The 27,210-nt window shown below is 53.8% G+C and overlaps 2 protein-coding genes across 8 annotated transcripts in view; one reads left to right on the top strand and one right to left on the bottom strand.

Annotated features, from left to right (window-relative positions):
* The window catches only part of ASXL1 (ASXL transcriptional regulator 1), a 59,156-nt gene extending 40,159 nt beyond the window's left edge, over positions 1–18,997 (top strand). For 2 of the 3 annotated variants that reach the window (XM_066234127.1, XM_066234128.1), the window contains exons 4-12: positions 7,979–8,099; positions 8,174–8,271; positions 8,637–8,730; positions 9,174–9,326; positions 10,413–10,576; positions 10,669–10,765; positions 12,274–12,379; positions 12,674–13,307; positions 14,171–18,997. In XM_066234127.1, the coding sequence (XP_066090224.1) occupies positions 7,979–8,099; positions 8,174–8,271; positions 8,637–8,730; positions 9,174–9,326; positions 10,413–10,576; positions 10,669–10,765; positions 12,274–12,379; positions 12,674–13,307; positions 14,171–17,032 (4,329 nt within the window). In that variant the 3' untranslated portion in view covers positions 17,033–18,997. The remainder of the gene's footprint in view (positions 1–7,978; positions 8,100–8,173; positions 8,272–8,636; positions 8,731–9,173; positions 9,327–10,412; positions 10,577–10,668; positions 10,766–12,273; positions 12,380–12,673; positions 13,308–14,170) is intronic. The other variant, XM_066234129.1, reaches the window with a different exon arrangement.
* A 2,945-nt stretch (positions 18,998–21,942) lies between these two features.
* NOL4L (nucleolar protein 4 like) overlaps positions 21,943–27,210 on the bottom strand; it is a 130,627-nt gene continuing 125,359 nt past the window's right edge. For all 5 annotated transcript variants that reach the window (XM_066234255.1, XM_066234257.1, XM_066234256.1 and 2 more), the window contains one exon: positions 21,943–26,367. In XM_066234255.1, coding sequence (XP_066090352.1) covers positions 26,147–26,367 — 221 coding nt within the window. In that variant the 3' untranslated portion in view covers positions 21,943–26,146. The remainder of the gene's footprint in view (positions 26,368–27,210) is intronic.

Below are 27,210 nucleotides of genomic sequence, written 5' to 3'. Positions count from 1 at the left end.
GTGTAGCAGAGTCAGAGAGAGTTAGAGAGAGGGACAGATAGACAGGAACAGAGAGAGATGAGAAGCATCAGTCATCAGTTTTTCGTTGTGACACCTTAGCTGCTCATTGACTGATTTCTCATATGTGCCTTGACCAGGGGGCTACAGCAGACCGAGTAACCCCCTGCTCGAGCCAGCGACCTTGGGCTCAAGCTGGTGAACCTTGCTCAAACCCGATGAGCCCACGCTCAAGCTAGCGACCTTGGGGTCTCGAACCTGGGTCCTCTGTGTCCCAGACCAACGCTCCATCCACTGCCCCACCGCCTGGTCAGGCTTCTTTACCTTTTAATGGGAACATTGGAAATGATACGGAGACTCTCTGTGGGCCTTGAAAACATTGCATTAAATTTTCTTTATATCATGATGAGAAAAGTAGAATTCTAAAATCTGCCAAATCGTTTAAAAATTTTTATTGTGAAACTTGCTTTTTTTATGGCTCATAATCCCTTATTAACAGTTTAGAGAACAGAAATATATTTTTAACAGATTTGGCAGTAAAACCTCATTTAGTGATGAAATTCTGACCTAGACTGACAAGGGCCAGTTTAAACCTATTTATTTCACTTGGTATTTACATATGTGTTATTTCAAAAAATATTAATGGATTGCTGGTGGTGTTAGTTTATATTAAAACTGTAACACTACGTTACCATTCTAAAATTGAAGAAGAAATCCTGAATTCTAAAACATTTTAGAGATGGGGTCATAGGCCTGTGGTCACCATTGACCAGAAACTTTGCAGATATGGGTGGCAAGTCATAGATGAAAATTTTGTTTTATTTATGGTTGATGGGAATGTTTTTTGTCATTAATGAGAGCTCAGTTTCTTCTCTTTAAATTGTATTCCAAGAGTGTGTTCATTGTTAAATAACAGCTCATCTTTTTTTCCTTTGGTAGCTGTAATATTAAAAGTGCTTGTGATAATGCAAATGGATTTTAAATTCAGTAGACCTTTTGTTTTACATTAAGTAGTTCAAAAAATGATGAAACCTTTTGTCAAGCAGACACAGAGGTGGTTTTACTAGTTTTAATTTTTTAAGGATTTATATAATAAAGTAAAACATTTTTAACGGACCATTTTACCATGAAGTTGCATTTTAACTTTGGATCTATAAACTTTCTGTATACATTAATGATTTTTCTGTGGTTTTACAAATTTGATTAAATTCAAATGGAGTAAACCATCTTTAATCTATTTTTAGTGAAATATAATTCACAAAACCATACTATTGTCCCGTTTGAACTATACGGTTCAGTGCTTTTTAGTATATTCATTAACTTTTGCAACCCCCATTATTATCCAATACCAGACATTTTCATCCCCCCCAAAGAACCCTGGGCCCTTTAGCAGTCATTCCCTGTCCTCTCCTCCTATCCCCTAGTAACCACTTGTCTACTCAGTTACTGGAGCTCTGTTAAAAAGCAGATCCACTGTTGTATTCTTTTTTTTTTCTTTCTGGTATTTTTCTGAAGCTAGAAACAGGGAGAGATAGACAGACTCCCGCATGCGCCCGACCGGGATCCACCTGGCACGCCCACCAGGGGACGATGCTCTGCTGTGACCAGAGCCACTCTAGTGCCTGGGGCAGAGGCCAAGGAGCCATCCCCAGCGCGCCCGGGCCATCTTTTGCTCCAGTGGAGCCTCAGCTGCGGGAGGGGAAGAGAGAGACAGAGAGGAAGGAGAGGGGGAGGGGTGGAGAAGCAGATGGGCGCCTCTCCTGTGTGCCCTGGCCGGGAATCGAACCCAGGACTTCTGCACGCCAGGCTGATGCTCTACCACTGAGCCAACCGGCCAGGGCCTCCACCGTCGTATTCTTCTTCAAGAATGTCACGTGACCATTTCTGGCCCTTTGTGTTTTTTGGTTTTTGGTTTTTGGTTTTTTTTAATTCAGTGAGAGGAGGGGAAGCGAAGACAGACTCTTGCATATACCCAACCAGCAAGCCCACTAGAGGGCGATGCTCTGTCCATCTGGGGCTGTGTTTTGTTGCTTAGCAACAGAGCTTTTAGCATCTGAGGTGAAAGCCCTGGAGGCATCCTCAGTGCCCAGGGCCAACTTGCTCCAATGGAGCCATGGCTGCGGGAGGTGAAGAGAAAGAAGTGAGAAATGAGAGGGGGAGTGATGAAAAAGCAGATGGATGCTTCTCCTGTATGCCCTGATCCAGAATCGATCCCAGGACATCCACACACTGGGCTAACAACCTACCACTGAACCCACCTGCCAGGACCCATTTGTGGTCCTTTGTATTCTATGTATTCTGAGTTCTACAAAAACGAATAATGTATTATTGGAATTTCATTGGATCTACAAATCATTTTGGGAGATTTGACACTTTACAAGGTATAGAGGCCCTGGCCGGTTGGCTCAGTGGTAGAGCGTCAGCCTGGCGTGCAGAAGTCCCGGGTTCGATTCCCAGCCAGGGCACACAGGAGAAGCACCCATCTGCTTCTCCACCCCTCCCCCTCTCCTTCCTCTCTCTCTCTTCCTCTCCCGCAGCGAGGCTCCATTGGAGCAAAGATGGCCCGGGCGCTGGGGATGGCTCCTTGGCCTCTGCCCCAGGCGCTGGAGCGGCTCTGGTCGCAACAGAGCGACGCCCCGGAGGGGCAGAACATCGCCCCCTGGTGGGCAGAGCTTCGCCCCTGGTGGGCGTGCCAGGTGGATCCCGGTCGGGCGCATGTGGGAGTCTGACTGTCTCTCCCAGTTTCCAGCTCCAGAAAAATACAAACAAACAAACAAACAAGGTATAGAGTCTTTAATCAAGGACATGTTGTAGCTCTCCATTTATTCAGGGTTTAAACCTTTCTTGGTGAAGTTTTTTTTTCATAAAATGACTTTTTGTCTTAAATTTATCTCTGAATAACTTACGTTCTTTGTTGTTTTACATTACATTTTCTAATTGGTGATGTTATTGCTGATGTTAGGATCACTTGTGTTTTCAATATGATCTTGAATCTCACAGCCTTGATGAATTTCTTACTAGCTCTGAATCTCTTGGATCGTCAGTTGATAATTATGCTATCTGAAAATTTTGACATTCTTACCTTTTCAAATCCCTTCTTTTTTTTTTTTGTTTTTGTTTTTGTTTTTTTGAAGTTATTGGTTAGGAACTTGATACTGTTGAATAGTCAGTATGTTTTTTTTATTTTTATTTTTGGAAGAGAGAGAGAGGAAGGGAGAGAGATGAGAAGCATGAACTGGATTGTATCACTAGTTGTTCATTAATTGCTTATCATATGTACCTTGACCTGGGGCCCTAGCTGAGCCAGTGACCCTTTTGCTCAGGCCAAAAACCTTGGGCTCAAGCCAGCAACCATGAGATCATGTTGATGAACCCACACTAAAGCCAGTGACCCCATGCTCAAGCTGGCGACCTCAGGGTTTCAAACCTGGGACCTCAGCATCCCAGGTCGATGCTCTCTGCTGCGCCACCACGGGCCAGGCTAGACAGGCTGGCTGTTGTTAGGGGCTAGTGCAGCTAGTGACATTAAGTTGAAGCCAGTGCTGATGTGTCATTCTGGAAATCCTGTGGCTTTTATGAATTAAGCTAAATCTACTCTGCCTGCACTCTCTAAACAGAACAGTGAAGCCTGAATGACAGCACATCTGTTTGTCTTGGTTTACTGAATATTTTAAGCCCACACTTGAGGCCTTTTGCTCAGGGAAAAAGATTCCTTTTAAAATATTACTGCTCATTGACAATGTATCTGATTAGCCAAGAACTCTGACTGAGAGGTACAATGAAATTAACACAACATCCATTCTGCAGCCCAGGGATCAAGGAGTAATTTTGACTTCCAAGTATTTAAGCAATATATTTTGTAAGGCTGTAGCTGCTGTTGGTAGTGCGTCCTCTGATGGATCTGGGCAACATAAATGGAAAACCTTCTGGAAAGGATTCACCACTTTAGATGCCATTAAGGACTTTTGTGATTCCTGGGAAGAAATCAAAGTATCAATATTAACAGGAGTCTAGAAGAAGTTGAATTCAACCCTCCTGGTTGACTCTGAGGGGTTCAAAACTTCCGTGAAGGAAGGAACTGCAGATGGGGTGGAAACAGCAGGAGAACCAGAATTAGAAGTGGGGTCTGAAGGTGTGATTGAGTCGCTGTGGTCTCGGGACGGAGCCAACAGAGGAGGACTTGTTTCTTATCATGAGCCAAGAAGTGGTTTCTTGAGATGGAATCTGCTCCCGGTGAGGACGCTATAAAGATTGTTGAAACAACAACAAAAGGTTCAGAGTATTGCACTGACCTAGTTCATTTGCGATATTACATAAACCTAGTTGATAAAGCAGCAACAGGGTTTGAGAGGGTTGACTCCAGTTTTGAAAGACGTTCTGTGGGTAGAATGCTATCACATGGCAGCATATGCTGCAGAGAAATCGTTCATGAACGGGCGAGTCGGGAGATGCCGCAGCCACCCAGCCCAGGCAGCCACCGCCGTGCTTGGGCAGCAAGACCCTCTGCCAGCAAAAGACTCATTCGCTGAAGGCTCAGAGATGGCTAGCGTTTTTTAGCAATAAAATATTTTGTAATTAAGGTATGTACATTTTTTTAGGCATAGTGCTATTACAAACAATAGACTAAAGGGTAAACATAGGATTAATTTTATTTTTTTTTACTGATTTAGAGACAGAGAGAGAGAGAGGAGAAAAACAACATTGATTTATTGTTCCACTTATTTATACATTCATGGGTTGAGTCTTGTATGTGCCTTGACCAGGAATCGAACCTGCCACCTTGGCATACCTGGACAACACTTTAACTGAGTACCTGGCGTAACTTTGATATCATTGGGAAACCAAAAAATTCGTGTATCTTTTTACCACTTTCTTGTGGTGTTCTGGAACCAAACCCACAGAATCTGTGAGGTGTGCCTGTTTATCAGCTGTGTAACTGCTCCTCAGATCCAGATGTCACCAGATGTGGTGGCCAGGAGCCACACAGACCCCTCTGTAATGACAACTGTCTTAGTTCCCTCAAGGTAGCGCCTGACTTGACGGAAGTTTCTTTTTTTCTTGTTTCCGTCTTGTATTTATTTGCATCCTAGACACTAGAGCTTTATTTTGTCTGTCTGTGAACTGTTTACAAATGGAATTATTACAGTAATAAGCAATTGTTCTATTTTTTTTTGTTCTTTCAATATTTTGTTTTTAAGAATTACTCATTGTGAGTAGCATTCACTCACTTTTTATTTCATAATGTTCATTTACTGAGTATACTAGCCGTGTATTGATTGATTCTGTTGGTCACGGCACTTTGGTTGTTTGAAGCCCAAGTTCCAGGTGGTGCTGCCGTGAACATGGATGTGAACTTCAATGTACAAATGCATGTGTTTTCTCGGGAATCCAAACCTAGAACTGGCATTCCTGGGCCCTAGGATATGTGTATCTTCAGCTGGAACAGGTAGTGCCAAACTACATTCTGAAATGGTTTGGGTCCATTTTCAGTGTACCTGTTTTACATTCTCACTGACAGTGCTTGGTATTGTGAAACTTTGGTTTCAGCCCTTCTTCAAGTTGTGGTGATATCTCATTGTGGTCTTAATTTCCATAAGTGTGTGTCTTCCTTATTGTTAGGTTCAATACCTTTAATATGAATGTTGGCCATTAGCATCTTCTCTTTGGTGCAGTGCCTAATTCAAGTCTTTTGCTTATTTTTCTTCTGGGTTGCCTTTTTCTTACTGGTCTGTGTGGCCTAGAACAGACGCGAGTTCTCTATTGGTTATATGAGTTGCATATGTCTTCTCCAGCTCCATAGCTAGCTTGCCTATCAGGGATATCCCTTGCTAAACAAAGCATCTTAATTGTTTTCTTGAAAAGGAGAGAGAAGAGAAGCATCAACTCATAGCAGCCTTACTTCCGTTATTTATTGATTGCTTTTCCTGTGTGCCTTTGACTGGGGTAGGAAGTGGGGTCAAGCTGAGCAGTGTCCCCTTGCTCAAGCCAGTGACCTCGGCTTTTCAAACCTGGGTCCCCAGTGCTTCAGGTCAACACGATTCACCGTGCCACCACTGGTCAGGCAAGAATTTAATTTTAATGTAGTTTAATTGATTAATTTGCTCCTTTTGAAGGATTCTTTTAAAGTTTATTATATTTAAACACATTGTTCTATTTAAGTCTCAGAAATGGAAGTGTTTGGTTAGAATGTATGACTATGTTTGTTCTGCTTAGTTGACTTGCCCACTGGCCTGTCTGAGCCTTCGGATGCCCTTTCGCTCCCAGCAGCAGTGTAGACGTCAGCTCCCACACTGTCGCCAGAGCCCGAGTCTGGGCTCAGCTTTGCCAGTGTAGTAGTAGACCTCCTTTATTCATTAATGAGCAGTTTATCTCAGTGTCCGCTGGGGCCAGAGATAAAGTTGTTGCATCGTGCCAAGAACGTGGCAGTCAATAAGCATAATTGCAAACTTAATACTAAAAATGTTCTTCAGCTTGTGTTTCTAAGGAGCATTTCTAGCCAGTAGGGAAAAGAGATAAAGATCTAGCCTGACCGGTGGTGGGGCAGCCTTCCTGGTCTTGCCTCTGAACTCCACTATTCGTTCACCTCCTTCCTGGGGCTGGGGGTGTGCGGTGGCTCCCACACTTTCCTTGGGGGTGGGTGGAGTTTGATCCTGAGACTGCAGCAAGCTGTTGGAGGGAGCATTTGTTAGATGACACTTGCAGTGGAGCGCTCCTGCACTTTGGCTTTCTCTGCACTGTTGACTAGTTGAACCTCCATCTTTCCACTTCTGTCAGCTCTTCCTCCTGCCTCCAGAACTCCCCTGCTTAACAGAATGAATTTCCTAAAATTCACATCATCCCCCTGACTACAGAGGCTCCAGAACAGGCGGGGTCTGAGTCCCTCCGCGCAGTGTCTCCTCTGCCCTTGTGCTGGGAGCGCTCCAGCCTTCTCGCCCAGCCCACCCCACATGCCTGCCGCATCTGCAGTTCCCTAAGCTCAGACTTTCTTTCCCGTTGCCTGTCCCGTTCTCCGAGCCCCCCCTCCCGCCAGCCCCTGTGCCCATTAGCTAACTTTATTTTTTAAGTGAGAGGAGATACAGAAACAGTGCTTGCAACCAAGCTGTTTTTTAGTGCCTGAGGCAGAGGCTCAAGGGAGCCATCCTCAGTGCCCAGGGCCAGCGTGCTAAAATCAGTCAAGCCATGGCCGCAGGATAGGAACGGGGGGGGGGGGGGGGGGGTGTGTGGAGAAGCAGATGATCACCTCTCCTGTGTGCCCTGACTGAGACTCGAACCCTGGACATCCACACACTGATGTCCTACCACTGAGCCAACTGGCCAGAGCCAGCTAACATCTTTTATGTGTTTATTTTTTTAGCTAAAGTCATAATTTTTTTTATCATTACTGATTTTAGAGAAAGGAGGAGGGGCAGAACTTTCATTTTGTTGTTCCACTTAGATGTGCATTCATTGGCACGTGCCCTGACCGTGGGTTGAACCCACAGCCTTGGTGTTTTGGGATGACACTAACTGACTGAGCTAAATGGCCAGGGCCTTAGCTAACGTCTCTTAAAACTCGCTTCTGGAAGTCTTCCGGCCCTGGTTCTTACTCACTGCGTACTCTGGCCCTCTTCCCTCAAACTTAATGCCTTAGTGCCCCTCTTCTGAGCTGCTACATTTCTTCGTTACCTCTCTCACTGGGCTTTGTGGTTAGAATAGATTTTCCTCCCTACGCAGTCCAGGTCCTTGAGGGCAGGACCCTGTTTCCCACTTGATACCCAACCCCCCCCCCCAATAAACTAGCGTGGTGTAGCTTATGGGAGGCACTCCATCAATGTTCAATGAACGATTGAATGCAAAGTTTTAGCTAACTTTCTTGACATATGTGTGAAAGGCCTTGCTGAGAAGGGTCGGTTAGGGAAAAGGCAGTGGATGTTTAGGAATGGACTGCTGTGCTTGAGGGTGTGTGGGGTCTCGTTCACCTGAGTCGCCCTTGCTGTCACAGAAGGACGCCCTGCAGTGGTCTCGCCACCCGGCGGCAGGGGAGGGGGAGGAGCCGGAGGACACAGCTGATGCGGAGAGCTGTGGGTCCAATGAAACCAGCACCGTGAGCGGGGAAAATGATGGTGAGTACCCTTGACAGGGTGGGTGGGAAGCCGTCAGCAGCGGCCAGGGACTGACCTTCGTCTTTCCCTTCCAGTCTCACTTGATGAAACATCTTCAAATGCATCCTGTTCTGCGGAGTCTCAGAGCCGGTCTCTTGCCCACGCCAGGGACAGCTGCCGAGCCTCCTCGCAGGTAGGTGGAGCGCGGGTGCCCAGGCTGGGGGTGGGTGGGGCTGGGCACAGACAGGACCCCCTCTTGCGAGTAACTGGGAGCGGGTTTGAGGATAGAGAAAATCAGTTTGGTCTCCACCTGTCAGTGCCATTTAAAAGTGGGCCGTGGAAGAAGTGGGTCATAGCTCTCCGAGCAGAGCGACTCTTCCCTCGCTCCGCACTGGACAGGCCGGGGAGAATCAGGAGAGCAGGTGCGGAGGGGAGAACACGGTCTTGGCCGAAATCAAACCAGTCTGTAAGACGGTGAGCGGAGGCACGGCCCAGAGGGGCCGCTGCTGGGGCCCTGCAAGTGACTCTGGCTCTTCTGTCTGCCCCGTGGGAACGTAGGCCAGCAAGCAGAAGAAAAAGACCGGGGTGATGCTGCCTCGAGTAGTCCTGACTCCTCTGAAGGTAAACGGGGCCCACGTGGAGTCTCCATCAGGTGCGTGGACGCTTTCAAGCGTGGTACTCCTTCCTTGGGCCCCGGGACCTGCCTCCCCTGGCGGCAGTCTCTGGCGCAGGCCATGTGGTGCTGTCTGGGTCAGGAGAGCCTTCTGTGACAGGCAGCTCGCCGTGGTGGTGACATGACCTCGGTTCCAGAGTGGGGCTGCGCTCTGCCCTCTTCTGGGCTTCCGGGTGGTGGTGTGGGTCCGAGGAAGGGTGGCAGGTGCTCTACCAGCTGCAGCGCTGTACGAAGTAAGATGGCAGTTTGGCATTGTTAGGTGAGGTGCTGCGCTCCGCCCATCCGAGGCTGGGCCAGGTTAGCACCTGGTATTGCTGGCGGCATCGCAGAGACAGCTGGGAGAAGTGGGCTTGTCAGAGAGCCGCGGGCACGATGGGCGGGCGAGCGGGCGGCGAGCCTGACCGCAGACTGTGTGCCCTCAGGCTTCTCGGGCCGCCATGCCGATGGCGAGAGCGGCAGCCCGTCCAGCAGCAGCAGTGGCTCTCTGGCCCTGGGCAGCACTGCCATTCGTGGCCAGGCTGAGGTCGCCCGGGACCCCGCCCCCCTCCTGAGAGGCTTCCGGAAGCCGGCCACAGGTGAGTGACTTGGCCCTTTCTCTGCTTATAAAGGGGACCCCTGCAGGCCAGGTGGCATGATGCAGTCCACCCCCTTAACCAGTTTCTCTCTCTCTGTTTGTGTTTGCCTTGCATGTGGGCACTGCACGTACGGCTCTGCTCTGCTGGGCCGGGTGGGAGAGGCCTTGTGGGCGCGCTGGCGCCCCATTGCTCCTTCATGTCCTTGTGAAGGGCCTGGTCTGAGCCTGCCCTGGGGTGTGGCTTACCCGGTGTTGGCGTGAGTGCACGTCGCTTCTGAGCTTCTCTGTGGAGAACCTGCTCCATTGGTAGCGTCCTGCCACATTTGTATCCAACATCGCTGCCTCTATCGGCAGCCCTCTCGGACCTGGTCAGCGTGTTGAGTGGAAGCTTGCACTGAATTGGGGAGACCCAGACAACAGACTCAGTAGTGGCCCCTCCCGCCCCAGCAGGCTGCTTGCTGGTCCAGTGTGCTGTCTCAGGGTTGATGTCACGGCCCACGTGCTGGCTGCCTGTGGACGGGCCCCGGAAATCACGAAGGGGACTAGCCTGGCTTGTGGAAAGGGGCATAAACTGTTGCCCAAGCAGGAACTGGGTCGGCCTTTCCAGCTCACCAGCAGTGCTCGGTCTGAGGCCGCCTAGGTCTTACTCTGACTGACTTTTTAAAATAAAAGTGACATTTGCTGAGGCTCTTGTGCGAGGTGTTGACATTTCAGTGCGCTTGAAGCAGCCTTAGTCCCCGCGCACGACGATCGCGCCTCGTCAGCCTCGGCACAGGGCAGCTCCGCACGTCCTCCTGCGGGGCGTAGATGGCCTCCACCTTGTTCAGTCCTCTGCGGGCTGCAGCGCCGTGCGGCACCCTCCCGTCTGGGAGGGTGCACGCCATGCCATCTCTCAGGTCTGGCGGCAGTGGCGGGGCCGGGAGAGCACCGCTGTCACACAGGTCAGGGCAGGCTGGACAGCGGCACAGGTTGTGTGCCGACAGGTTCTGGGCAGCTGAGTGCCCTCAGCATTTGCTTTCTTCATTTAAGAAGCTGAAAAAACCCTGAAGAACCTATACCTTGCTTTTTACTGCTTCAAAAACCACAGGTCAGATGAAACGCAACAGAGGGGAAGAGGTAGATTTTGAGACACCTGGGTCCATTCTTGTCAACACCAACCTCCGGGCCCTGATCAACTCGCGGACCTTCCACGCCCTGCCGGCCCACTTCCAGCAACAGCTCCTCCTGCTGCTGCCCGAGGTGGACAGACAGGTACGGCTGCTGCCACCTCTGCTCCTCCCTGGGCAAGCCCCGTTGTCCTTCTGAGTTTCTCACTGGCTGGGGTCTTTGCCTGATCCTTCCAGGTGGGGACCGACGGCCTGCTGCGCCTCAGCAGCAGTGCCCTGAACAACGAGTTTTTCACCCACGCGGCCCAGAGCTGGCGGGAGCGCCTGGCGGATGGTGAGTAGATGTGCTCGCGACGGCCACAGGGCTGCGGTGTGCGGCGGCGCTCGGCTTCTGGTAGTCAAAGCTCCAACACTCGTTCTCAGCAATCTCTTTGCAAGTGTTCCGTGTGAGGCGAGCTTTCCTCAGTGCTGATCGGTGTGGCAGGTGTTCCTGTGCACCATAGCTGCAACGAGGGTGCAGAGCACGGGGCTCTCATGACTGTGTATGTGCCCTTGGCCTGGCCTCTCTGTCACAGCACTGCTGGCTCCTGCTCTTCAGTGAGCGTGGCCAAGTCTTAGACGGGGGGAGGACCATGCATCGTGGCATTGACCTACCTCATCTTCACTAGATGCTCTGTTTTTAGACTGTCACTGGGGTAAGCGTTAGCTTTTCTAGTATAATTCTGTGGGGAAGCCATGAGGGGAGTGTGTTGGGGGGGGTCCCGAGACGCCCTGCAGGTTCCGATTCACGAGGACTCATAGCACTCAGCCTAGTCGTCTTCGGAGCTGTAGTTGTTACTGTGAGAGAACCCAGAGCAAAGTCAGCATGGGGCAGGCCGCCCGGGTGGAGCCCAGGGAAACCAGGAGCACGCGTCCAGGACCTCTCCCAGCGCAGTCACACAGGATGCGGTCGGTGCCCCGGCAACAGGCTGTGACAACACTTGTGAGATCCAGTCTGCAGGGGTGCTCGTTAAAGACTCGGTGCCCAGGGCTTTCTAGGGAGCTGATGGTGCAGCATGCCTGTGCTTGGCACATACCCACACTCCAGAGTCCCCGGAGGACAGGGCTTGCCATAAACCGTCTCGTTTGTAGAAACAGTTTAGGTACAGAGAGCCATTCATATCAGTTAGGGTGTAGGAACCCTCCCAGAATCCGGGTTCCCAGATGTCAGCCAGAGGCCACCCTTGTAAGCGGGCCTTTCTAAGAACAAGCAGTCAGGGTCGCTGGGTTAACTTTCTGCACAGGAAGTAAGGTTTCTTTTGTTTGGCTCGTCTTTGTTTTGCTTTTTTGAACAATGTACTGCTTGCTATTTTTTGACTAGTCACCCTACGGAAGAATGAATTTCTCTTGTAAGACGCATTCTGTCCTGGGAGCATGATGTGAAAGATGCTCTGGAGGACCCAGGGCCCAGCGTGAAGGGAGTGGGGTATGGGGAGGGTCTCTGAACTCACCAGAGTCGCGTACATTTTTAAAACTGAGGAGGTAGCCTGGCCAGGCAGTGGAGCAGTGGATAAAGTTTTGACCTGGGATGCTGAGGTACCAGGTTGGAAACCCTGAGGTCGCTGGCTTGAGCAGGGGGGTTACTGGCTCGGCTGGAGCCTCCTCGGGGGTCAAGGCACATACGGAAACGATCAGTGAACAACTGACATCAACACAATTACGAATTTATGCTTCTCATCTCTCTCCCATCTTGTCTCTCTTGCTTAAAAGAAAAAAAAAAGAGAAAAAAGAGGTAGAAATACTTTCCGTAAGACACGGGTATCCTGACTGTGCGTGTACTCAAAAAAGTTTATTTCTCTCTAGGTGAATTCACTCATGAGATGCAAGTCAGGATACGACAGGAAATGGAGAAGGAAAAGAAGGTGGAACAGTGGAAAGAAAAGTTCTTCGAGGACTACTATGGCCAGAAGTAAGCACTTCGTGCCGTGAGTGTTGGTCTGGGCTTGTAGGGGATAAAGGCAGACGTTCTCAGAGTCACACACACCTCTGCCGGGTGAGAGGGCGGGTTGCAGTGATGGGGCTCATTTAGCTCAGGGCCGCTCAGAGGGGCGCTGCGGGGGAGTCCTGTGGTGGGTGCTGTGCACCGTGCAGATGCGTTTTGTTTTGAGATACCTAGTGTCTGTGCATGCGTCGTGCATAGACCTGAAGCAGACGTGATGCGCCCTCTCTGCCCTGTAACTGATGGCGTAAGTTTGGTTTGCAGGTTGGGTTTGACCAGAGAAGAGTTGTTGCAGCAGAATGTGGGCCAGAAGGAGGCTAAAATCAAGAGTGACTTGAGTGCCCCAGAAGAACCAGCGCGGCCACAGCGAGGTCCGGCCACCCGGCAACGAGACGGGCATTTCAAGAAACGCTCTCGGCCCGATCTCCGAACCAGAGCCAGAAGGAATCTGTATAAAAAGCAGGAGCTAGAGCAAGGAGGGATCTCTAAAGACGCACAGTCTGTGGCACCAGACACCCCCTTCCTCAAGGACGGGGAGGCGAAGACTGACTTAACGGCGGGAGGCGGTTCCCACCTGCCGGGCACTTCCCCTGCTGCGCCTGACCCTGAGGGCCCCAAATTTGCTGTGGACACTGGGGCTTCTCGGATCCAGGCTGATGCCGACGGCCTGGCCCGGGCCTCTGCCTCTCCGGACAGAATTCCCAGCTTGCACCAGGACACTGCTGATCAGGAGCCCAAGGACCAGAAGAGGAAGTCCTTTGAGGAGGCAGCCTCTGCGTCCTTTCCCGAAAAGAAGCCCCGGCTTGAAGATCGTCAGTCCTTTCGTAACACAATTGAAAGTGTTCACTCCGAAAAGCCACAGCCCACCAAAGAAGAGCCCAAAGTCCCGCCCATCCGGGTAGGAGGCTGTTTCCCCTTGGGGCCGGGAGATTGTGGGGCTCCTTCGCAGGGCCCTGTGTGTATGGGGGTGTGTAGAGCCCTCCACACGAGATCCATTCCTGTGACCCCTGTGGCAGTGGGGGCGTGGGGCTCTTTTGTTTCACTTGTTTGTTCGTTTGATTGAAGTTATCTCTAGAGGTCACAGACCTGTGGGGATTTAAAATTTATTACTAGGTGGTGGTAGCTTTTTTTGTGTAGTGACTTGCACAGGTCCCCCCAGAAATTAAATTCAGAAGTGTGGCATAGAACAGCCCTTGAGCTGGCACTTCTCAGAACGGTGTGGTGTAGTGGACAGCCCTTGTGCCACGGTGGTGTCCTTTTTTTTTTCTTCTTTGTATTTTTCTGAAGCTAGAAACGGGGAGGCAGTCAGACAGACTCCCACATGCACCCAACCAGGATCCACCCGGCATGCCCACCAGGGGGCGATGCTCTGCCCATCCAGGGGTGTTGCTCTGTTGCAACCAGAGCCACTCTAGCGCCTGAGGCAGAGGCCATGGAGCCATCCCCAGCACCCAGGCCATCTTTGTTCCAATGGAGCCTCGGCTGCAGGAGGGGAAGAGAGAGAGAGGAAGGAGAGGGGGAAAGGGTGGAGAAGCAGATGGGCGCTTCTCCTGTGTGCCCTGGCCGGGAATCGAACCCGGGACTTCTGCACGCCAGGCCGACGCTCTACCATTGAGCCAACCGGCCAGGGCCTGTGTCCATTTTTAAGGAAAAGGATTTGGCTCTCTAGGCTGTGGTCCCTGAACGAGAAGCCCCATTTAGCTTCAGTGCCTCGGTCAGCACCCAGGGAACTAAAACTGTTTTCTGATTCTTCTCTTGCAGATACAACTTTCACGTATCAAACCCCCCTGGGTGGTCAAAGGCCAGCCCACCTACCAGATATGCCCCCGCATTGTCCCCATCACAGAGTCCTCCTGTCGGGGCTGGACTGGCGCCAGGACCCTCGCAGACATTAAAGCCCGTGCTTTGCAGGTCCGAGGGGCGAGAGGCCACCACTGCCATCGAGAGGCGTCCACCACTGCCATCGGAGGGGGGGGTGGCCCGGGTGGAGGTGGCAGCAGGGCCACCGATGAGGGAGGTGGCAAAGCCAGCGCCAGTAGTGATGGTGGTGAGGCCCGTGGCCACGCTGAGCCCAGGGGAGCCCCGAGCACCCCTGGAGACTGTGCGTCAGATCTACAGCGAGCACAACTACTGCCGCCTTGTCCTCTGAACGGGGAGCGTGGCCCGGCTGGAGGCGCCGCGCCCGGAGCCGGCAGGGAGCACCTGGCATCTCGTGGAGAGGAGGAGAGTTGCCCACTGCAGAGGGCACCAGACGCAAGTGGGCTAGAAGAAGCATCCCCGCTCCCCATTGCTCCCACTGGGGACCAGCCATGCCAGGCTCTGCCCCCGCTGTCCTCCAAAGCCCCGGCGCCTGAGAGGTTGGTTGAGCAGCCTGTATTGCATCTTGACGTCAGAACTGAGTATGAGTTTGGAGCTACTTCCTGGGAAAGGGACGATGAGGAGCAAGGACCCTCTTCTCCTGCTGCCAGGGGTCCCGTTCAGTCTCTGCTGGGGGATGTTACGTCGGAAGGAACCACCCAGACTCTGGACAGTGACGCTAATCCACCCATGAAGGATCCTGAGAATGTGACGCCTAGTTCCACCCCTGAGTCGTCGGTGGCTGGCTGCCTGAAGGACAGACAATTTGACGAGTTAAGACTGGGTGACCCATGCCCGCTCGTGAGGGAAGGTGCTACTGGACAAGAAGACTTGAATTCCGAGGGCACCGCCCCTTGGGTCCCTGGCCTGTCCGATGACAAGGCCATGCTGGGGCAGCCCGGACCTGGCTCCCGAGGGAACGCCCCGTCTGCGGAGCTGCGGGCTGGAGGGGAGTGGGAGGAGGCCGCTCCCCGCACTCCTGCGCTGCCAGAGGGGCTGGCAGCCGAAGAGGGTCTGAGTCTCCCCCGCTGTCCCCCACTCTGGACAGGACCGCCTCGGGGCTGTGTTGACAGCATAGACGACAACGACCACAAACAGGTAGGGATCGAAACGCTGAAAGTCAACGGAGACTCTGACGCGCTCAGTCCTCACGGCGAGTCCACAGACACGGCCTCTGACTTGGAAGGCCCCCTCTCTGAGGACAGCAGTGAGGCGGACCCTGGTGAAGTCCCAGTGGTGAAGAGGGTCTGGGTGGTGGACAGGGAGGAGAAGCACGCCTGGAGCCGCTCTGCCTCACTGTCCAAGGGGAATGGTGACCAGAGTCTGGTGACAAGGACGGACAGGAAGGTTGCTCCTCAGAGCTGGGTGTCTCGCGTATGTGCGGTCCCCCCAAAGATCCCCGATTCCCTGCTGTTGGCCAGTGCCGAGTGCCCACTGAGGCCGGGGTCGTCTGTGGAGGCCACTGACCCGCTCGTGATGCAGGTGCTGCAGGGCAGCTTGCCCACGGAGAAGGTCCTTCCTCCTGCGCTCTCTGGCAGCAGAGCCGCATCCCCACGGCTCCCACTTGTGAACGAGCGGGTGGGAGCTGTGCAGGGCCCTGGGGGAAACAGCTGTGTGGTGAGCAGGAGTGCCCCCACTTCTCTAAGAGTTGCGAAGGAACCTCTTCTGCCTGACAGCCATGAAGCAAACACTGGTCTTGCCAAGCTGGAGGCCACCCAGACTCCTGGAACACCCCAAGAGATTTCTAAGATGGTCCCAAGTGCAGACCCCCTGTATCCAGGGACAAACCCAATGGCTGCCTCTGGGAAAGCAGAAGTGGGTTCCAAAGAGCAGTTCTCTCTCTTCAGTTTTGAAGAGCAGAAGGAAGGCTGTGCTCTGTCCCCGTGCAGTGATTCCAGCGCTGCCCCGGTCAGAAGTCCAGGAAATCTCACTACCTCGAGAGCCCCTCGTTTCTCATCTCCAAATGTGATCCCCCCGGCACCACACCAGCCAGGCCGGGCCCTGGGTGCTCAGGACGGTGCTGGAGGCCAAGGCAAGAGGCTCTTTGGCTCTAGGAACCTGGCCGCGGCCCTCCAGGGCCCCAGGCCTGTGGAGCCAGTGCCTCTGCCCGCCGATGCCCCTCCTGGTTTTCCCGGTCGGAAGCTGGGGCCGAGTAAGAACCCTGTGTCTGGCAGGGTACAGACTTCCAGGGAGGACTGGGCTCCGAAGCCGCCTCCGGTCTCTGTGGGCTGCGTCAGGAGTGAGAAGACCTCTGTGGGGGGGCCTCTTAAGGCGAATGCAGAGAATAGAAACACGGTTGGGCTTGGGCCTGGCCCTCACAATCTGGTGGATCACTTGCAAGCGATGCCCTTTGTCCTTGACCTGCCCTTCTGGAAATTGCCCCGAGAGCCTGGGAAAGGGCTCAGCCAGCCTCTGGAGCCTTCTTCTATCCCCTCCCAACTCAACATCAAACAGGCATTTTACGGGAAGCTTTCCAAACTCCAGCTAAGTTCCACCAGCTTTAATTACTCCACCAGCTCCCCAGCCTTCCCCAAAGGCCTGGCCGGCAGCGTGGTGCAGCTGAGCCACAAAGCGAACTTCGGCGCGGGCCGCAGTGCGGCCCTGTCCCTGCAGATGTTCACCGACAGCAGCAGGGTGGAGAGCATCTCGCTGCAGTGCGCGTGCAGCCTGAAAGCCATGATCATGTGCCAGGGCTGTGGCGCCTTCTGTCACGACGACTGTATTGGACCCTCAAAGCTCTGTGTATTGTGCCTTGTGGTGAGATAATAAATTATGGCCATGGGAAAAGTTGTATATTTAGCGTGTGTATTTTGATAATGATCTTAAATCTGTATACAGATACCATTGATATAATAGACTCAGTCTCTTCGGCAGGAGCACTCTTTCCTGTCTCTAAAATTTATAGTGCTAAAGGCCCTCTCTTTCACTTACCAACCTTCCTGTCTTGCTGGAGGGGTTTCCCACAGAGCAACTTGTTGGGCTGCTCAAGCCCACCCAGCCAGCCGAGCCCCCACGTATGTTTGCTGTGGGCTGGGGAGCTTGCCTGACAGCCCAGAGGGACTTGGAACTGAGGAAGAAGGTTGCGTTCTCCGCCAAGGGAACTGACCTACCCGAACTCGGTAGAAATGCCAGTCTTCCACTGTCCCCTCCCTGCGGTCTCTCCTTCTGCTCTCTGGGGAGCAGATGGCTGGGGGGAGAACCAGTGCAGGGTTCAGGGAACTCCCAGCAGTGCCCACCAGGGGGCTCAAGCTCCGGCTGACGTCAGGGTCACAGTTCATTCTGGTGCCAGTTGATGGAGCCCGGTTGACCTTTGGTTCTGTTACTGAAGCTAATTTGGGCCTTTGCTGTCTCATCACAATCTACTGGCCCACAGGAGCTTTTGGAACCCTGAATAGACCTGCTTGGACAATGGGGTCAGACACAAGGCCCTCTACCTTAGAATGCCATCTGTAGACCCTGGAAGTCAGATGTCCAGGTGTTTGGCAGGTAAACGCCCCTGCCTGACACCCTCCCCATCACTTTGAACTCATGGGAGCGGGCATCTCCACGCACCTGTGTATGTGAAAGTCATTTTACATTTCAAAGCAGTGTGTGTTTCTTATTTTTATATTTTTAACTCTACCCTTGGATGTATAAAGTGAATTTTTTGGCTTCTGTAAGTATGCTCTATGCACCTCTAATGTTTTACCATGTATTTATATGTTGTACACAGTACTGGCCGGTTCTGTAAATGGATGTATTGTACAGAGAACACGAACGTCTCTCCCTTACTTTACGTCTTGGGCATCATTGCATTAAAGTGGTGTAACGGACTGCTTCCCACCTGTGTCAGAGCCACTGCATGCCGTGCTGCCGGGCCCGAGGGTGGAGGGAGCGACTCGCGGTCCACCGGGCTGGCCCTGTGCCCTGTGACCGGTCGCCCCGTGGGCCCGCGGCAGCCTGTAGGGCCCTCGCCAGCCAGCCCGCCCGCCCGCCCGCCACTACGGAGCAAGGCGCGTCTTGCTCCTCAGGTCTCTTCTCCAAGCTCCACTGCTGCTCACTGCCACGTGTGGAAGTCGCCACCGCCAGTGTTCCGTGCGCCTGGATTTGAGGGTGAGTGCGCCGGGCAGCCCCGGCGGGCCTTCTAGCCCTGGCTCCAGGGCCGCCGCCCGTCAGCAGCTCCTGGACCGCGCTCTCCTAGGGCCACGCGGCTCCTGTCGACCTCCTCGCAGCAGCGGGTTGGGAAGAAACAGCCGCCCCTGCTGCCTGCCCCTCCCAGCCTCATCAGTAGACGTCTCCATAGCCGTCTCTCCTCATCCTGCGCCTGGCCTTTTTTTTTTTCTTGTGTCTCGACTTGTCGCAGAGTTGAGAGTCCTCGTTCAACTTCAGCCTCCCCGAGTGAGTGCTCATGTGTGAAGTGCAACCTCGGTATGACTTCAGCAGGTGTCGTTTCGCAGGAACGGTCGTCTTCTCCCCCCATTTCGTCCGCTGTGGCGCTGGCATCTGAAGCCCAAGTGGGCTGTCTGCGATGGTGCGGTGACTTATGCGCAGTAATGGCCGAGTCCAAGTCGTCAGCTTCTGTTTACCAAAGACGGGGGCAGAGGCCCAAGCGCGTCTGACCCTCTCCTTCCTGCTGTGACCTTTGGGGCCACTCGAGGGTCCAGTTTGAAACTGGTCTGGGCCGCAGGGCTGCCCAGGGAAAGCACTGCTCTTGTTTGTCTCTTGTGGTATTGGAAAAATAAACCTGTACAACCTGCACCGAGGCCTCGGTCATCTTCTGTGGCTGTCCCGCCAGGGTGGGAAGGCCAGGCCACCATGCAGGAGCGGCACTGAGAGCACGTGCCAATGCCATCGCCTGGCGCTGGGGCTCGCGCTGCTGTGGGAGGAGCTCTTGCGAGGTGAGACCTAAAGGCGCAGCCTGTCCGTTTCACTGGCCGTGTGAGTTGGTGAGCTTTCCCACTCTGGTCTGGAAATGGGAATCAGAGTGAAGAGGGTGCTCCTCCCAGAGGGAGAGGCCGAGACTGCCCCAGGGCTTCCTAATGGCTTCCGATCAGTCGGGACCAGGAGCAGTGCCGACCTTGAGCACCTGGCTGCCTACAGTGGGCAGCAGTGAGGGAGGTGGTGGTCCAGGATGGGGTCTGACGCCCCTGGAGCGAGCTAGGCTGAGTGGATGGCAGCCTGCAGGGGTTGACCTCTCAGTCCTCAGGCTTATCTGGAGAACTTTTATATATACACGTCTTCGTGTTTGGCAGGACCTGTCATGGTCTATAAATAAGCCTAAAGTGTTTTAAAAACGTACCATGATGGGAAAGTAAAGATGCACGAAAATCTGTTCATTTGTTCCCTGTGAATTGGAGAAAATCGACCCCGTGCGGCCGAGCACCGCTGGGGGCAGGCAGGCAGTTCAAGCTGCGACTTTGGTGCTGCTGGTTGGTCCAGGGGCTCTGTGGTGACCGGGCAGCCACCTGGTGGCGGAGGTGTGTACGTGTGCCTTTGTGTCCCAGAATCTGTCTTAGTCTGCGAGAGCTGAGAGAGTGATGGGGTCTGGAGTGGCGTCCCACCGGGGAGGCGGATGTTGTGGGTGAGCGTGCAGGCCCTGCTTCTGCCGGCGCTGCGGTTGCCAGCGTTTCCGTCTCTGGATGGAAATAGTCATTTCTACTTCAGAAACGTAGTAGGGCTCGGCGCACAGGAAGCACTCCAGGCTGTTTGCTTGCTCGTCCGAACACTGCATGAATTTACAGTAGAAATCTGCATGTGGTTCCGGTGGCTGCTCACCGTTTGAAGTGACAAAAGAGGGTGGGTATTGTGACCTTAGAGATTAATAGTGGAAACCAAATCTGGACAGTGCCCTGTGCTCCTCTCCTCTCTGCATTGATTTGAAAGCCTGGAATGAATATCTAATCACCAAAAGGTGGAGGCCTTTCTGGGAACACTGGCTTCTTTGAGAGCCCGATGGACGGTCCGGGCTCCCCACACCCCTCGGTATGCACACTGTGTGTCCGAGGGTGCGGAGCTCCCGAGGCAGCTGCCCTCCCCCCCCATTTAAGAGTCCCCTGACAGGTGACAAAGCTAACGTGGGTTTATACACAAGATCAAGAAGAAGAGAGGGCTTTGCAAAGGCTCCTCCAGTCTCCTGGGGCTACCAAGCTTCCACGGTGAATGTTCAATCACTTAGGAAGTGCAGTGACATACGTGGGCTTCCCTTCCTGTCACCGAGTGAAGTGCGGGTCGCCTGTTTTGTCACTGTGAAAACGTGAGTTCCCTGCTCTCCGGGGGCATTCCCAGTTGGTGTCCTGTGAACAGCAGAGGTCGGACGCTCCATTGAAGAAGCCAGATGGACGCAGCCGCTCGCCTCTCCTCGGACCCCAGTGCTTCGCACAGCACCGCCGCCGAGGTAAATGCTGTCTCTCTCCGCCCGTGCGCTCTGCGTGTGGCCAGTCTGGATTCTCTGTTGTCCCAGGTTGTGGGAGTTGATGTCCCCTCGGCGGTTCTCATGAGCGGTAGCTTCGGCAGCACAGACGTTTTCATGGTAGGGCTGCGACTTTGCTGCTGTGGTTCCCACGTGCATGCGCACGGAAGGATACGGCGCCAGCGTGTCACTTTCCGCTATGACTGCTGCTATCCGTATGAATCTTAGCCCCCCATGTGCGCTTCCTGCATACAATGCTTCAGACGATTGGCCCCTCTCCTTTTACAGATTTGGCAGCTGCACAGAATTTCTATTTTGAAAAAATAATTCTGCTGTTATGAAAAATAAGTGTTTGAAAACGTCCATATTTTGTGTGTGTGTGTGTGTGTGTGTGTAAGTACACACATGATTTTAATAGTAAAACTTATGTTTAAGCATTTAATACACATGGTCAAATATTTTTTTAAAAATATTGCTCAATTATTTTTATTCATTCATTTTAGAGAGGAGAGACAGAGAGAGAGAGAGAGTTGAGGAGGAAGCATCAACTCCCATATGTGCCTTGACCAGACAAGTGCAGGGTTTCGAACCGACAACCTCAATGTCCCAGGTCGACGCTTTATCCACTGCGCCACCACAGGTCAGGCCGACATCATTTTTAAACTCATGCCAATCAGTTTTGTTCCTGCCCATCGTCCTGCAACTTTTCCTCTAAACTTGAACCTAAAGGTAGGAGGACAGTCTGTGCACAAGCAGATGTCTCTGGAAACAGCAGCCCTTCGGTTTCCTTCGAGGTGAGATCTGGGGTTCGGGCTCGAGTGGAGGGGAGGAATGTCACAGTGAAGGTTCAGGGCCAGGGATGGTGTCTCCGCGAATGTCCAGGGCAGCGCTTAGGGACTGTCAGGTGAGGTGGCTGTCCGTGGGGGAGCTGCACCTGGGGGGGGTGCGCCTGCAGGAAACCGCTGAGGGTAGGACCTAGCTGGTCACTGGCCCGCCAGCCCCTCTGTAAGTGGAGACAAGGGCACTTCCTGCCACCGGCCCTGGGCTAGCACCAGGGAAGGGTCGTCTCCTTCCCATTCTCACGGGGCTAGGGGCCGAAGGAAGCGACCGGTTCACTCATTCAGGAAAAGGGTTAGCAAGGGCCTTCGGCGTGTGAGCTTTCTGGCTGGGCCCAGGCGGCCTCCCCCAGCGGTCAGGCGTGCCAGAGCCACGCTGGCTCGGCTCGGGGAGGAGGAGGTCCAGCCGGCGGCGCGGCCCACGTGAGGACACAGTGGAGAGAACGCGTTCGCTTTGTTATTCAGTGTTTATTAAGTAGATTCAGTCTTATATATGATATACAGATTCCAAAGAAAAAAGGATTCCACATACTTATGAAATCAGTGCATTTAGCAGGTAATACCATGGAGATAACAGCTCGATTAACAGCTCATTGGTCTTTTGTTAAGTGAGGGAGAGGGGCTGGCCTGTGCTAGTCAATCCACAAACGAAACGGAGTTCTGTTGCATCACACAGAGAAGACACGGTCTAAGAATTAAAACAGTAAGCCACATTTACTGGGAGAACTCACTAGAGAGAACACAAGTAGTTCCGATAGAGCGCTGAGGAGGAAGTCCTCGCCTGCTTAGAAGAGCCACTTAAGTTGCATAGGTGCATATCTGTAAAAATATAATTTAGAGGTGAAGCCATCGATTCAGTAAGAGTCACCTTTAAAAGTTGGTGCCGTCCACTGTTCTTCTTCGTTGCCGTATGCTTATCGGGGAGCCCCTGCCCCTCCCCGGAGGTGACACCTTAGTCCCAAGCCGCCTCCTGGGGCTCCTGCCCGGAAGATAAAACCGGCCTCAGACAGGGAGCTCGCGCTCTTCCCAAAACCTCTCTGCTCTACGCCAGAGGACTGGCGGCCTTGGGGTGTCCCTAAAGCCTGGGTGGCTTGACCCTCGAGGTCCCATGAGGCATCTTGGCCTTCCCAGTCACAGGCTGCCGGGAGGACCACATCCACCCCACAGCTCTGCCGCCAAGTCTGGCTTCCACGTGTCACCTCCCCACGCAGTCACCCACCGACGGCCACGGGGGTCTCTGGTCTGACCCCTGCTTCTAAGTGGACCTTGTGGTTGACGCGTAAGCCATCTGTTGCTGCGTGGAGATTTTTTTTTGGAGCTTAGACAAGTTTGGTTTTTTTTCTTCTTTTTTTTAGTAAATCTGAGTTCTGTGTGGTACAGGTTTCTTGTTTTTGTCTTTAGGTGGAAACGTAGGTAAAACGTGAGAGGTTCTGTTTTGTGGCTTTGCTAAGCAGGTGAGCGGAGTGAGGTACACCCTCCTCCTCAGAAGCGAGTCTTGCGGGACACACAGGGGCGGGGGCATCTGTACATGTAAACAGTACACTTTCACTGAGTCCAAAATTAGGAGCAAAAATACAAAGGTTCACATTGGTCTTAGGTAGATACAGGCGAAAAAGGATTGAGCTGTTGGAGCCCAGAACAACAAAAACAAAGTATCTATAAAGCACCACTAAATTATATAAAAATCAGACCATGGACGGATTGAAACCGGTGTTCTGGTGAAATACTTTTACTATCTTGTAAAAAGTTTTACAAAAAATTACAAATTAAATGTATCAACCCTCTGAGTTCAAAGCAGCATTTTTGAAAATGGAACTGGTAGTTAGTTAATCCTATAACCACTCCCGGAGTCCTAAGTGGCCCTTGGGAACAGGGATGGCCGGGCTCCACCTGTTTGAAACCTTCTGAAAACCTCCCCCCCCCTCGCCCCCCCATGCTGTCCTTGGATGTGCACTGTCTGTTCGTACAAGTGCTGAGGGTAAATGAACTCCAGATGCGTCCCACCATTCTGGTCTGGATGACCCGCCACTAAGACCAATCAGCCCCGTCTCTGGGTTCTGTCCTCTGGGGATTGGAACCCCTGCAAGACTCTGGGATTGGTGTGTTTTGCGCTCTCCTGACCTTTTAAACTTTGGGTCTCAAATGACTAATTTGTGCCCTGAGGCCCTCCCTCTGTAGGAATCCTCAGTGGTTGTGGGGCAGGGCTCTGGGAGAAGGCGTCCTGGGTGACAGGGGGACAGCAGGTGTGAGGCTCCGCAGAATGAGCTGTGGGGTGCTCTCCAAGTCAGGAACACAGAGGGACGGGGTTGATGCTGCATCTTTTAAAACAAAAGCCAAACAGGACAGGTTCCCTGCTGGACCGAGCTGATAGGTCCCCTTCCCACAGAGTCACCTGCTGGCGTGCTCAGAGCTCCCGGGGACTAGTGCCCCTGGCATTCCGGACCTTTCCTTTCTCCCTCAAACACACCGGACCTCTGTTTCTCCTGCAGGTTGGCTGAGGTGGTCAGTTAGGGGAGCCTGAGCTCGGGGAAAAAAGCGCGACTTCAGACCGCAGCTTATGTGATCTTTAGGTCTAACCCCTGGGGGGCTGGGTGGCAGGAGCCCCTTCCCCAGTCCTCCTCGCTCCTGTTAAGGAAAGCAAAGGTTCGTGCCTGGCCTGGGGCCGTCGGGAGGAGAAACGACATGTTAAGCAACTGATACCAAGGATTCTAAGGCGGCGATTGTCTCTGCCAGTTTTTAACATTAAGATTTCACAAACTGCCTGGGGTAACATTTTGCCAAAGATCTACTGATTACTTTGTAATATTGTTCACACACAAAAATAAATATTTACACAAATTCAAATGTCAGGGAGTGTACTGAGCAGGTGGAGGGGGGCTGGGGTGTGGCAGGGGCCTTGGGCATCGGGGCTTGTGCTGTGCGGAGGGGTCTCGGGCGTCGTGGCCGGGACCGGGACCAGAGGCCCGGGGGTGGGTTCGATGGAAGGCAGAGGTGGTGTGGGGTGGGGTGTCGGAGGCGGGAAGGATGCATGGAGTGGGGTACCCACGCCGGAGCCTCCCCCCCCCGCGTCATCCTGGGGTGCTCTGCCATAGTGCCAGGAGGCAGTCGGCTGCGAAGAAGCTGGTTTGAGAAGGGGTGCCTGCTCTGGGGTCAAGTGGCTCTCAGTGGCTGTCCCAGGGTCCACTCAGCCCTGGCTCCCCTGGGGCTCTTTGCTCTGAGGGAGGAAAGGCAACAGAGGGCTCTGCCAGCTCTGGGCAGGGGCGGGCAGCGGAGGGCTGCTGTCATGGCTACGGAGTGTTGCATGGAGGCCCGTGGGCCTTCTGAGGTCGGGGCGAGTCCCTGGTTTTAGCAGCACTGGTAGGTATTGCACTGAGCAAGAGGAAGTGCCTATCGGGAGGAAGGGAACCAGGCCAGCCTTTGCTCTTGGCCCCTCTTCACACTCCAGGGGTGGTGGTTTTCTTCCGGGACTGGTCCCTCAAGAAGAAGGGCTGGTCTCTTAGGAGAACCCAAGCGGTTTCTCCCGTTGTTCATGGTCCCTTTATTTCCACCACAGGGGCAGGGAGGGGAGCCGGAGTCCACCTAGCAGCTCACAGTTGCCTTTCCTGCTCAGTGGCTCACCCAGAAGGGACGGGCCCTTCCCAGCAGGCGTCGGAGGGCCCTGGGTCTGTGTGGAGCGGTGGTCTGCTGGACTCCCCAGGGGCTGGGTGAGGGCCAGGCCCTGCTGGTCTGCAGCCGGCCCCCTGCGCTCTGTCCTGTCCCAGAGCCAGGCCAGCCCGCTGTGGGCTCCAGCAGCTCCTGCCGCCCCCCCCACCCCCCACCCCCCACCCCCGTCTGGGACACACCTCCCAGGCAGACACACTGTGTGGGGTGTGGGAGACCACCGCTCAGAACAGGCTCAGGGCGCGTCCTGGAAAAGCCCCGCTGGAGTGTGAGGTAGAATACAGGTGGCCATGGCTGGGGCTTCTGCAGAGTCTGGGGTGGGGGGAGTGTGTGTGTGTGTGTGTGTGTGTGTGTGTGTGTTTGCTTTGCAGTGGGTGTGGGTGAGGGCCTCCTGTTCAGTGGTGCTGGGTGCTCGGGGGACAGCCCCCCGCCGGGCACCCGCCCTACCATGGCCCCACCCTGTCGCCCCCGCCCGCGCCAGTGTAGTGATATGGAATGTTTGGTCACAGGGGACATCCTTCTGATCAGACAGACACAGACTGGCAATCTGTACAAACACAAAAGAATCCATTTTCAGAAAAATAAATTACTAAAGGGAGAGGAAGAAAGGGTCCACTTTGTTTTTCTCAATAAATATGCAATTCTGCTCACCTAAGACTTGAAAGGTAATTATCTGGGAGTGGGGTTCTAACGTCGGGGTCCACGAGGATGGTCCTACATAGAGCTGCGGCCCCAGCGCCCCGTCAGGGGCACAGCCCTTCCAAAGCCGCCCCGCTGGCCTCTTCCAAGCAGGTCAGAGCACCCGTGTGGTGAGATTCCAAAAGAGAGTGTCCTTGTGCCCAAAGTCTCAGGTGCTTGGAGTGTGGCTACAAACCGCTCCTTTGGATCCCACCTCTTTCAAAAAAGAACAAAATGTACCAACTGGTGAGGCAGGAAGCCGGGTCCGGGCCGGGGTGGCCTCCTTCCCTAGGGTCGTGCACTCCGGGGGCCACTGGGTCAATTCTGCTGTAAAATGAGGTTTTCCAGTTCGTCCGCTGAGCGCAGCAGGAAGGCGGCTGACTCCCGGTAGCCGGCGATGAGCTGCCGCACGGCGCTGATCTCCGTAGGGCTGAGCTGGGCGGTGGGCATGGTCCTGCTGGTGCTGTTGCTGGGGGGCGTGGGCGTGGGGGTGGTGGAGGCGGTGGAGGCCCCGCCTTTCATGCTGAGGTCCGTGGGCCCTGTGGAGAGGGAGAGCGAGAGCGAGAGCGAGGTGAGGGCCAGCGGACACCTTGCACGGAGCCTGGGAGGCACCGTCATCCTGGCCGCTGTCCCGGAGGCTGGCTGGGGGCTGGGTATTTGGGCATGAGGCCCTTGTCCATCTTGATGGGTGTACCTCTAGTGCCTAGAATGGGGTCTGGGACCAGCAGGCCAGACATGGCGTTCTCTATTAACCCTCAGGATGATCCTGCAAGGAAGGAGACCAGATCTCGCCACGTGACAGGCAGAAGAAGCTGAGGTGGTTGAAAGGTGTAACCAAGATCACACGTGCACATAGGCATGCGCTTTGGTGTCAGCTGGGGAACAGGGCTCCCTGGCACTGACCACACCCTCTGCTTCTCTCTGAGGACCACCAGGTGGACGGGCTCCCCAGGCAAGCATGCGGCCTGGCTCTGGTCTCCCTGTGAGGAGGCCGCCTCGAGGCAACACAGCTTCCCCAACTCCCCAGCCTAGCGAGCGGAGCGCCGACGACGGGCACTGATGGCACCCGAGGAGGATGGCTGTCGGTGGGTCTGACGGAGGCACAGGTGAGTGAGACACGCCCCCACAGGGCGCTGCAGGTGAGCAGGGTCTGAGCCCTGAGAGTGACAAAGGTGCAGTGCCCAGGGCCAAGCCATGGAAGACCAAGAAAATAAACACTGGTGTGTGTGTGCACATATATGCGCTCGGACCAGGGAAGGGGCTGCCCGCTGCTGTAGACAGGGGCGGGGCCACAGGGAGGGGCGGGGTTGGGAGTGCTCAGCTATCTCAGCAGCCAGGGCGCCCTGAACCCCCCTTGCTGAGAGGAGGTCTTCCACGCCTGA

This window comes from Saccopteryx bilineata, chromosome 6 (assembly GCF_036850765.1).
Source record: "Saccopteryx bilineata isolate mSacBil1 chromosome 6, mSacBil1_pri_phased_curated, whole genome shotgun sequence".
NCBI classification, from domain to species: domain Eukaryota; kingdom Metazoa; phylum Chordata; class Mammalia; order Chiroptera; family Emballonuridae; genus Saccopteryx; species Saccopteryx bilineata.
The sequence above is the reverse complement of the archived record's forward strand: the minus strand, read 5'-3'. Positions and strand labels throughout refer to the sequence as shown.